Source organism: Myotis brandtii, unplaced genomic scaffold (assembly GCF_000412655.1).
Source record: "Myotis brandtii unplaced genomic scaffold, ASM41265v1 scaffold581, whole genome shotgun sequence".
Taxonomy (NCBI): Eukaryota; Metazoa; Chordata; class Mammalia; order Chiroptera; family Vespertilionidae; genus Myotis; species Myotis brandtii.
This window is the reverse complement of record NW_005370182.1, coordinates 693174-703993: the sequence shown is the minus strand read 5'-3', so window position 1 is coordinate 703993 and position 10820 is coordinate 693174. Positions and strand designations below refer to the sequence as shown.

General features: G+C 49.6%; 2 protein-coding genes and 1 long non-coding RNA gene across 6 annotated transcripts; 1 reads left to right on the top strand and 2 right to left on the bottom strand.

Moving 5' to 3' along the window:
* The first annotated feature begins 355 nt into the window (after nucleotides 1–355).
* On the top strand, nucleotides 356–4382 carry CDK4 (cyclin-dependent kinase 4). Of its 2 annotated transcripts, none has more exons than XM_005879048.2 (8): nucleotides 356–1114; nucleotides 1749–1985; nucleotides 2148–2283; nucleotides 2403–2570; nucleotides 2723–2832; nucleotides 3391–3441; nucleotides 3575–3710; nucleotides 3954–4363. In XM_005879048.2, exons 2-8 carry the CDS (start codon nucleotides 1768–1770, stop codon nucleotides 4044–4046), a joined length of 912 nt encoding a protein of 303 aa, XP_005879110.1. In that variant the 5' UTR covers nucleotides 356–1114; nucleotides 1749–1767; the 3' UTR covers nucleotides 4047–4363. The 2 variants fall into 2 exon arrangements, with proteins under 2 accessions (XP_005879110.1, XP_005879109.1); XM_005879047.2 differs by lacking the exon at nucleotides 356–1114 and adding an exon at nucleotides 1145–1288 and having other exon boundaries at nucleotides 3954–4382.
* Nucleotides 4383–4406: 24 nt separating this feature from the next.
* Nucleotides 4407–7763, bottom strand: TSPAN31 (tetraspanin 31). 3 transcript variants are annotated; one of them, XM_014550082.1, is made up of 7 exons: nucleotides 7237–7447; nucleotides 6945–6980; nucleotides 6586–6753; nucleotides 6258–6338; nucleotides 5573–5704; nucleotides 5183–5296; nucleotides 4407–5080 (listed from the first exon to the last, which is right to left on the bottom strand). In XM_014550082.1, exons 2-7 carry the CDS (start codon nucleotides 6954–6956, stop codon nucleotides 5006–5008), a joined length of 582 nt encoding a protein of 193 aa, XP_014405568.1. In that variant the 5' UTR covers nucleotides 6957–6980; nucleotides 7237–7447; the 3' UTR covers nucleotides 4407–5005. The 3 variants fall into 3 exon arrangements, with proteins under 3 accessions (XP_014405568.1, XP_005879107.1, XP_014405567.1); XM_005879045.2 differs by lacking the exon at nucleotides 6945–6980 and having other exon boundaries at nucleotides 7237–7763; XM_014550081.1 differs by lacking the exon at nucleotides 6945–6980 and having other exon boundaries at nucleotides 6625–6753.
* A 1303-nt stretch (nucleotides 7764–9066) lies between these two features.
* LOC106728280 lies at nucleotides 9067–10231 on the bottom strand. Its single transcript, XR_001364562.1, has 2 exons — nucleotides 9394–10231; nucleotides 9067–9170 (listed from the first exon to the last, which is right to left on the bottom strand). It is a non-coding gene; the product is annotated as an uncharacterized LOC106728280 (long non-coding RNA).
* Nucleotides 10232–10820: the final 589 nt, after the last annotated feature.

Here is a 10820-nt window from a genome sequence, read left to right as displayed (position 1 = left end):
TTTTTATATGTATGACATATCTATCATACACATACACACATATATCACAATATCTTAGTGCGGCAAAGAACCTATCTCCCAATCATTGAAAACTTCTCCGCCAGAAGGCATGTGGTGGTCCTAGGAAGGGGTGGAAATTGGGAAGAGGGGAGGGCATTGCCTTGCCCCTCTTCCTGTTGGATTACTGTATTAATCTGCCTTTCATCAATCCTTTAATCCTAGTTTTGCCCTCACATGGGCATTGTCTACTCCCTATTTTGTGTGCACACTGTTGGCTATATCTTTACAGATAGTCTTTTTAAAAAATATATATTTTTACTGATTTCAGAGAGGAAAGAAGAGGGACAGAGAGATAGGAACATCAATGAGAGAGAACCATGGATCTGCTAGCTCCCGCACGGTTGAGCACGTTTCCTTGGCGGGAATCAAACCTGGGACTCTTCAGTGCGCAGGCCAACGCTCTATCCACTGAGCCAAACCTGCTAGGGCTTTACAGATAGTCTTATCGCTACTTAAAAGGGCTTGTGACTGAGACACCAAAAAACAAACAGACCCAAAACAACCCCCCATCCACACGGGAAGCAAGCACTCAGTAAAAACTTGCTGAATGAATGAGTGAATGAAACAAAGACACAAGTGAGAATACGTGTTCCGATGGCAGTGGAACCGAAAGGCCAAGGCACCACCTCCTGTCCCCCGACACCCGCGCCCCTCCCCTCCCCCGTATAGAGAAACAAGGAGTGAGACTGGAGAAGGCCCGCAGCCCGCAGTTGGGATCTGGGTGGCCCAGGTTGCCATGGCACCGCCTCGGACTCCACCCTCTCCCATCTCCCCCCAACCACCACCCCACCCCGCTTGGGTAGTGGCAACTAGTCACGTGCTTTGCCGCGTAACCACACCTCTGCTCCTCCGAGCAATAGCATGCGGTCACGTGGGATAGCAACAGGTCACGTGGTGGCCATCGTCCCTCCTCCCCATTCTCCCCGCCGCCCCCCAACCGGGCAAAGCCACTCCCGGCCCCTCTGCGCAGGAGTGGCTGGTCACGTGCCCCGAACGTCCGGCGCTCGCCCCTCCCCCCGGGTTTCCGCGCGCCTCTTTGGCAGCTGGTCACATGGTGAGGGTGGGGGTGAGGGTGGGAGTGAGGGGTCCGCTCTAGCTGCGGCCTGTGTCTATGGTCGGGCCCGTGCGGTCCAGCTGCTCCGGACAGAGCTCGGGTGTATGGCGCCGCAGAAACCGGCTCCTGCGCCCCGATAACGGTCCGCCCCCGCAGTTCCCGGCGCGGGGAGAAGTAAGAGCAGCCCCTTCCAGGGATGGAGACCTTTCTCCACCAGCCTGGCTTCCCACGCGGGCTGGTGACGGAGGGGTCGCTGGCGGCGGGAAGGGGGGCAGGGTGGAATCTGGTCCTTTGTGGTCGTGGGAGGGTCGTTTTCGGGGCTGGGGTGTAGGATCGTCGATGCAGGGGGGTGTGTCGTGTGGGCTCTTCCTTTGTGGCAGGCGCGACGGTCCCAAAGGAAGAGATTTTTAAAAAATTCTGGGGCCTCACGTGGCTGAAGGGGTTGGGGCCGCCTAGACGCTAGGCTAGAGTCATTGTATTGCCTGAGGGGCGGGCCTGGCCTCGGGGAAGGGAAGGGTGCTGGCGCTGCGTCTTTGTGCTGTTTGTTTTTTTCCTGGAGTTACTTTGTTGCTGTGGGCGCATACCATCCGAACTCTGGAAGGGAATGTCGGTGGCAGAGTCTCTGTGATTGTAGGGTCTTCTCTGATCTGAGAATGGCTACCCCTCGATATGAGCCCGTGGCTGAGATTGGTGTTGGTGCCTACGGGACGGTGTACAAGGCCCGTGATCCGCACAGTGGCCACTTCGTGGCCCTCAAGAGCGTGAGAGTCCCCAATGGAGGAGGGGCCGGAGGGGGCCTTCCCGTCAGCACAGTCCGTGAGGTGGCCTTACTGCGGCGGCTGGAGGCTTTTGAGCACCCCAATGTTGTCCGGTGAGAAGGTGAAGGGTTGGGAGAGGGTGCTCAAGGGGGAAAGACACCTCTATGAGGGGCGTGGTGGTCTGGAGAGAAGTGGGGATCCCGAGGAAATAGGGAAGGTCATGTTGGGGCCAAAAGGGATTGATCCATGAGCAGCCCACCATTTGTTCCGGCCAGGCTGATGGATGTCTGTGCCACCGCCCGAACTGACCGGGAGACCAAAGTGACCCTGGTGTTTGAGCATGTGGACCAAGACCTACGGATGTATCTGGACAAGGCACCCCCACCAGGCTTGCCAGTGGAGACCATCAAGGTGCGTGGGGTGGGCAGACAATGAGAGAGGTGCGTCGGGGCCTTGGCAGTAGAAGCCATTGTGATTTCAGGTATGGCGCCTCGTTTCCAGTTCCTCTGTACCTCCCCCTTCCAAACCAGGATCTGATGCGGCAGCTTCTGAGAGGCCTGGATTTTCTGCATGCCAATTGCATTGTTCACCGAGACCTGAAGCCAGAGAATATTCTGGTGACAAGCAGTGGGACAGTCAAGCTGGCTGACTTTGGCCTGGCCAGAATCTACAGCTACCAGATGGCACTTACGCCTGTGGTCAGTAGAAAGATGTTAGCCGAAATGGGTTCTGGTTGGGGGTAGGGAAGTGCCCATCGCAGTCGGGAAGTCATGTGTTTTGTGACATCAGTTGAGCAGTTGTGCTTCATGGTAACCCGTAGGGCCCTGTCCACTCTTCTTGTTCCCATTAGGTTGTTACACTCTGGTACCGTGCTCCGGAAGTTCTTCTGCAGTCTACATACGCAACTCCTGTGGACTTGTGGAGCGTTGGCTGTATCTTTGCAGAGATGTTTCGTCGAAAGTATGGGACCCAAGGACCTTAACTATTTTGAGTTTCCCAGATCGCTTAAAAATCATCGCTTTATCTTAACCATTCTTTCACTTGAGTCAGTGGTTCTCAACCTGTGGATCGGACCCCTTTGGGGGTCGAACGACCCTGTCACAGGGGTCACCTAAGACCATTGGAAAACACATATGTAATTACATATTGTTTTTGTGATTAATCACTTTGCTTTAATTATGTTCAATTTGTAACAATGAAAATACATCCTGCATATCAGATATTTACATGACAATTCATAACAGTAGCAAAATTACAGTTATGAAGTAGCAACGAAAATAATTTTATGGTTGGGGGTCACCACAACATGAGGAACTGTATTAAAGGGTCGCGGCATTAGGAAGGTTGAGAACCACTGACGTGAGTACTACTGACCATCTTGTCCATAACTAGAAGCTCTGAAATGGAATTAGGAACTTATTATCCCTTTCGTTTCCATACCCTCTGTTTGAACCACTAAGCAATAACCATTCTGCTACAACATCTTTGAAAATGATGCTCTGTCCCTTCTCACCTTAGGCCTCTCTTCTGCGGAAACTCTGAAGCTGACCAATTGGGCAAAATCTTTGAGTAAGTGACTGGCAAGGGGGAAAAAATGTTCATTCTGAGTCTTTTCCTACTGCTGAGCCCTGGTAGCATTTGGCTCTGCCCCTGAGGTGGAGCCTTGGAGGACCTCTCTGACCAGTTTTCCCGTTCCCCATAGCCTGATTGGGCTGCCTCCAGAGGAAGACTGGCCCCGAGATGTGTCTCTACCCCGAGGAGCCTTCCCCCCCAGAGGGCCCTGCCCAGTGCAGTCGGTGATCCCGGAGATGGAGAAGTCTGGAGCACAGCTGCTGCTGGTACTGAGTTTGGGCAAGGAAATGGCGTGAGATTAGGATGAAAAATGTAGCAGAAAAAGGACCCAAACCATTGTGGTTCCTGAGACTCAGTTGTTGGATGGGCTAGTCTTTTGCTACTGTGATTGGCCATCCACAAAGAGGAATGTAGAAAATAGCCCATGCTAGTATTGTTGAGGGTGAGCAAAAGTCAATTTGGGGTTTTTTTTTTCTTCACGATTTTCTGACTTTTGTCTCCCCTCACAGGAGATGCTGACGTTTAACCCACACAAGCGAATCTCTGCCTTCCGAGCCCTGCAGCACTCCTATCTACAAAAGGAAGAAGGTAACCCAGAGTGAGCAATGGAGTCGCTGCAACAGAACCAAGAGAAGAGAAGCTGTCATTTACCTTGCTTTGAACACTAGAGTGCAGAGCCCCCCACCGAGAAGCGCTCTGTGTCTTTTTATCTGAGGCTGTGGAGACACTTCCTCCAACTTTTTACAGGGATATCTTGCTGGCTGCCTTAATGACATTCCCCTCCCTCCCCTCCTTTGGGGATTATCCTTCTCCTGCCCTCCTATTTCCTTACACCAAGGAGTATGTCCCTTGTTCTCCCCTTCCTTACCTTGATATTGGGATCCTTTTTTATACGGGGAAAAAAAACAAAACAAAGAAATATGGTCTTTTTTTTTTTCCTTCCTTTTTTTAATGTTTCTTCCTTTGATTGGCTTTGCCATTTGGGGATTTGGAAAAACCATTTGGAAGATAGACTTCTCTGCAGAATCTTACAGATTCTCCTTAGGTTACAGGGCCTACATAGTCAGTGGAGCCCCTCAACTGGTAAGAGAAGACAAGGCAGGCATTCAATTTGCTTCTTTGAATATGGAGTCTAAATGGCTTTTATTTTTATATTCATTGACCTTCCCCCAAACTGGGTCCTGTTATTACAAGAAAGATTTCTTGGTAGTTTTCTCTCTGGCTCTGTCCTTGGTTTCCCCTTGGAGCCAGGCCAGGATGTGTGGTGGTGGTCCAGCATGTGGAAGGGAGAAGAGGGGAGACAGCCAGGAATGACTCCGACCCCCATACCATCTCATACACTCCCAGGATCTTCCCATAGCCACTCAGGGAACGAAGAGACTTCTCTGTATTCCTCATAGTCTTGTCAAGGCAGAGAGCCTGGCTATTCAGTCACCTTTAGGGGATGGCAAAGGGCCTTTCCTCTTTCTCAAACAAAAAAGGTCACTGACCCTGGATTTTCCCTACGGAAGGAAGAAAAAGCTTAGGGAGAACAGGAGAGAAGTCAAAACGATCCAAAGTCTCATAGAAAGGCACTGGGGTTGGCTCGAGGATCCTTCTGATTCCGAAATCTCATTGCGAGCCAGACACCAAGGATCTGTAGAAGCAAAGGGAAAAAGATAAGCACCAATTCTTAATCTCTGGGACTGACTGACAGGTGTAGAGAAAGGGTGCATATGAGAGAACTGGAGAATGTTACCTCTGTAAAGCTGAAGAAGAGTCCAACACCCCCCAGGATTTTTAGGGCTTCGTCTGAATGTTTAAGAAACTTTTCTCCACACATCTGGCATGTGGGTCTCCGGCTCTTGCAGACCTAGGATAAAACGTGTGTGTGGAGGATGCATAGTTGCTAAGATGCCCTGTCCCGACACCTATGACAAATGACCCTAGAAATTTACTAGTTTTGATCAGTATCTTACAGATTGAAATCCCATTTAGCTAGTTCTCTATAGCTTTTGATCCATCCCCACTCTTAACACAGCAGCACACAGCCCCAATACTAGAGAGGCAATCCTATTCAAGCTAAAATCTACCATTTTAGGCACTGTCCTTCCCCAATTTTCCTACCCACCCTTCCCCGCCAACTCACTGCAGTGCAAAAGGCATAATCTTGTTGATACAGGGTTGTGAGGTTGAATAAGCCACAACAATCAAAACTTCTTTCCAGTTCATCCCGGGTCTGGTTGCTCATGACCCACCAAGAAGCATTGATGACATCTGCCTGGAGGATACATAGGCAGAGGGAAACTATTTGATGCTGCTAACCCGAAGAATCTCCCTACATTTTGATCTCAGTTCAAGTGCCTCAATTTCTCTACTCCAGCAAAGGAAGTCAACATCCCTGGGGGGGGAGTGTATCACAAATATACAGACTCAATGATAAATATCCACTAAAGTTGTCTTAGATCAGCGGTTCTCAGCCTGTGGGTCACGACCCCTTTTGGGGGTTCAACGACCCTTTCACAGGGGTTGCCTAAGACCATTGGAAAACATATATACTTACATATTGTTTTTGTGATTAATCACTATGCTTTATGTTCAATTTGTAACAATGAAATTGGGGGTCACCACAACATGAGGAACTGTATTAAAGGGTCGTGGCATTAGGAAGGTTGAGAACCACTGTCTTAGATCGTCATGGAAAATTAGCCAGACATCCCAGGGAAGCGAATGGCCTGAGTCTGGAAGTGACCTAAGAATGATCTTTGGGGCAAGACTGTTAGGGAGTTAGAGGTTAGAGAAAAATGCAAGTATTTGAAAGGGTATCCCCTTACCTGTTTGCTTCGGTTAATGGCCAGGCATGACCAAGAGATTCCAAACTGGAAGACGAAGACCAAACCAAGGATGATCATGTACTGAGAGGAAGAGTTATGGGGAAAAAGTCCTAGATTCCTTTATGGTCCACCTCTAACAATCATCTGATCTCATCTATTCATAGAACTTATACAACCATGCCAGTTGAAAGCAATAAAATCATCAGCCCCGGTTTCACAGAGCAGAGCAAAGAGACATGTCCCCCCAAATCCCTGAGGTCTAGTTTCTTCCTAGCCCATTCAGCCCTCCCAAGAGTTCTACAGTGCCCATCACTTTGGGTCAGGATACAAAGAACAGCAGTACTTGGTGGTGGTTAATGGCACCCACCAGTCCAGCTACTGCGATGAGCAGGAGGAAGACCCCCACAGCAATGACTCCTCCGATGATGTGGATGCTGGACACCAGACCCAGGCCCTTTCCCCAAGCAGCCACTCCGATGAGCAATAAGCCTACCAGCTAGGGGAAACAGAAAGCAGGATACACGTCAGAAATCTAGCGTGCAGCACAGCCAGAGGCCTTACAGGGCACCCGGGACTACAAGGAGAGGAGGTGCTGTGGGAATCTGTAACATCCCTGGGCGCTCCTTCCCTGGGAGGTCAGAATGTCTGGGAGGGGGCGGGGGTAATCTATGAATATAAAAACCGAACCTTTAGCTTCATCCATCACTTCTATTTTGGGAGAAACTAAAGTTCACAAAAAGGAGGGAGAGGCCTTTGTTCCCACAACCCCTAGTTCATTCCCCCCACCCCCAAACAAACCCTCCGATCACCGGAAGTCTCCCCTCTACCCACGGAAGTCCCCAGGAATTCCCTCTTCGCCGGAAGTTCCTGGGAATCTTCCTGGAACACCCAGGACACCCCTCTACCCACCGGAAGTCCCCTGAATAATCTCCCCACTCGCCTCTCCGCCTTGAAGCTTTCCCCACCTCCAAAACCTCACCATGTAGACCACGTTGAGCGCGCACAGGGCATTCTTGGAGCAGGCAAAGCCACCGCAAACCATCTCCCCAGCTTTGGGGACCCAAGTGGTCCCAAGGACTTAGGGAGAGGGTCTTAGGGGCAGTCTTCCCGGACCCCGACAGCTTCTGTCTCTTTAAATCTAGTCCACCTAAACCCAGCTCTCTGCGCCTGCACCGCCCCACCCCTGCCTCTGGATTGGAGAAACTCCGGGCTAAAACGGGACGTCGACGGCCTGAATGCCAATCAACCTGCGTTGCGTTACTGACCCGCCTCCCGGCCCCTCCTTTAGGTTCTTTATAGAGTGAAACTTAAGAGTGGAGGCAGGGCTTGCAGAGAGTCTCCTGGAGATCGGAGCCTGAACTTGGAAACCCCGGAATGAAAGTGAAGCTTTCCTTCGTCGCAGTCGGAAGAGGCTAATCCCGGAGAGGAGGCTTTGGAGAAACTCCGGCGAAGAGAGAGAAGACAGGGCTGCCGGGGCTAGGCGAAAGGGCTCCTCCCTTGTCCTGCGGTGACCTCATGATGATGCCATTGTTTGTTGTTATTGCATCACACTCGGAACACCCAGAGGAGCAAAATATTGAGTTGTTTAGCCCAACCACAGAGGTCCCGGTTTGGGCACAGCAACACCCAGCAAACCCTTACACATTTGCAAGCATGTCCACTAGTACACATGTCCTGTTCCATATCCCTCCCTAACGGGTGTGAATATACTCGACATTAAATGTGTAAAACAGCAGCCTTGGTCAGTGCATTACTGTATGTGACAAAACCACAGACATGGGTGTGCCTGATGCCTTCAGAGCACATGCCTGGTCCAGAGCTTGCAAAAAATGACGAAGGGAGGGGTCTGGAATATGAATAAATTGGAGAGTAAGGAACAGTCACACATTTTCACTCTGGGGGGGGGGCACAGTGGATGGTTGGTCAACATGTTTATTACAGAACAAGTGCTTGGACACGCTGCCATTTTATGGGAATGGGAAAAGAGGAAGAAGCAGTCTTAGAAGGAATACAAATGAAAAACCTCCTTTCAACCCCACAGAACGATTCAAGTATGTGTGTACTTGGATTCAATGACTGCAGAAGCAGTATATGGTCTTATTGCCAGCAGACTGCATGGTTCCAATTTCCCAGCCACTGTGTAATCTTTGGACAGTTAGTTAAGCTTTCTGTGCCTGTTTCCTCATCTGTGAAATGGGGATAAATAACAATACACCTACCTCTTGAGTTGTTGTGAGGACTGAATGAGTTAATATATGTAAAATACTTGGAACACTACCTGACACATAGTAAATACTAAGTGTAAGTTATTTTTTTTAAAAAAATATTTTATTGATTTTAGAGAGGAAGGGAGAGGGAGAGAGAGACAAAAATATCAATGATGAGAGAGAATCATTGATTGGCTGCCTTCTGCACGCCCCCTACTGGGGATGGAGCCAGCAACCCAGGCATGTGCCCTTGGCTGGAATCCAACCTGGGACCCTTCAGTCCGCAGACTGATGCTCTATCCATTGAGCCAAACCAGCTAGGGCTAAGTGTAAGTTATTGTTCAGACAATTTTATAGGTTCCAGTGGGTAATCTCAACCTCAGTTTCCTTATCTCCAGCTCCAGAAATATTCATATATTTACAATCCCCTACCTTTTATAAATTGATATCATGAAGATATGCAGAAGAACAGACATTTGGCAGGGCCAGAAAAGTTGGAGTCTTGAAACAAAGTAATTAGATCAAACCATCCACCATTTCTCCCCTCATCCTCCCTGCATCTTTGTTCTGTTCTTGAATTCCGCATCTAGCCTCTTCTTTTCCTGATCCTAAATCAAGAGCAAGACAATGGCACTAGGGTTAAGGGGGACTGGTTGGCAAGCAGCCAACCAATTGGTGTGGTGAAAGGGTATCAGAATTAGAGGACCTAGAGCAGGAGTGGGCAAACTTTTTGACTCGAGGGCCACAATGGGTTCTTAAACTGGACCGGAGGGCCGGAACAAAAGCATGGATGGAGTGTTTGTGTGAACTAATATAAATTCAAAGTAAACATCATTACATAAAAGGGTACGGTCTTTTTTTTTTTTTAGTTTTATTCATTTCAAACGGGCCGGATCCGGCCCGCGGGCCGTAGTTTGCCCACGGCTGACCTAGAGCCATCATTTTGTTTCACTTTCTATTGGCCTCTCTGAGCTTCAGTTTTCTTTGCTGAATAATAATCCTACCCCTTGGGCCTGTCATGAAGATGATATATAGGAAGGTGTGTTGTTAACTATTGTGTTATAGACAAGTTAATTATTAAGGAAATAATTGAACATGGAGCACGGTGGTTTTGCCTGGTTATAGGTTACTGTCCTTCTCCATAACCTATTCTCCCCATAACTGCTTGACCCCTTGACCCTTTTAACCAGGAGGTGGTTGCAGTGGGGTACCTGGCTGAGGAAGGGTTACATTGCAAGAGGTAAGGATGTAAGCTCTTTAGATGTGTAGAGTGGGTGGTGATTACAACTATAAACTGGAATGCAGGGCTCTAAGAGTGACAGGCCAAGTGTGTATGGATTCCTGCAAGCTTGAGACTGAACACAAATCTGTAGGTCACCAAGAGTTTAGGATTGCACCTGGGACCTGGCTTGCCACATTCTCCCAGCACCAACACCCATCTTAATTAGCCACCTCCCACAGGAGGCCCTAGGATGCTTGGATGCTTATTAAGGTTTCTCCATCCACCTGACAGAGGAATCTTAGCAGAGGCTGGCTGGCAGAGCTGATGGGCCAACACTAGAGGGAGTGGGAGGTGCAGGAGGTAGTGCTGACCCAGGCTGTGGGTTTGAAACTCACCAGTCAGGAAGTGAGGCAGACAGACGGAAGGGCGGGCAGGGGCGGGGAGTCCTGAGGCACAGCAGAAGGGGCCTGCTGGAGTTTGGGGGCTGGGGGGCCATGGGCTTCAGGGCCAGAGGTTGCTGTTAGCCTGGCAAGGCAGGTTTGGGTAACATGCACGCCCAAAGGCAGCTGGCTATAGCTGCAGTGAGAGCAGAAGTCAAACGACATGAGGTAGCCAAGCAGGCTCTAAGCCGCCTCAGGAAACTGACAGAGAGAGTGGGTGACTCGGAACTTCGTGACAGCATCCGGGCCTCACTGAACAGCATACAAGGTAAGAGAAGGGTTAGCTCCCAACTTGGGGGTATCGGGGACCAGAAGGGGCATAGAAGGGTTTACTGGGTCATACATCATTTCCCAGTAAACCACTTCCTAGTAGTCCCCAAGGTGGAGCTGGGATTTAGGGGAAGAATACATTTGGAAAAGATGAAAAAGGACATGGGAGGTGTCATTCTTCCTCTTCCTTCAACTCTGAACCTTCTCCTAGGGCAGCGGTTCTCAACCTGTGGGTCGTGACCCCTTTGGCGGTCAAACGACCCTTTCACAGGGGTCGCCTAAGACCATCCTGCATATCAGATATTTCCATTACGATTCATAACAGTAGCAACATTACGGTTATGAAGTAGCAACGAAAATAATTTTATGGTTGGGTCACAACATGAGGAACTGTATTTAAAGGGCCAAAAGGTTGAGAACCACT

Excerpts from the sequence above, each read along its gene's own strand:
- TSPAN31 (XM_005879045.2), bottom strand. The coding sequence starts at position 7,299 with ATGGTTTGCGGTGGCTTTGCCTGCTCCAAGAATGCCCTGTGCGCGCTC. Across the intron at positions 6,754-7,236 it reads CGCTCAACGTGGTCTACATG|CTGGTAGGCTTATTGCTCAT; the intron begins GTGAGGTTTTGG and ends TGTTTCCCCTAG. Across the intron at positions 5,297-5,572 it reads ATTATGCCTTTTGCACTGCA|GTCTGCAAGAGCCGGAGACC; the intron begins GTGAGTTGGCGG and ends GTTTTATCCTAG.
- CDK4 (XM_005879047.2), top strand. The coding sequence starts at position 1,768 with ATGGCTACCCCTCGATATGAGCCCGTGGCTGAGATTGGTGTTGGTGCC. Across the intron at positions 1,986-2,147 it reads GAGCACCCCAATGTTGTCCG|GCTGATGGATGTCTGTGCCA; the intron begins GTGAGAAGGTGA and ends TGTTCCGGCCAG. Across the intron at positions 2,571-2,722 it reads AGATGGCACTTACGCCTGTG|GTTGTTACACTCTGGTACCG; the intron begins GTCAGTAGAAAG and ends TGTTCCCATTAG.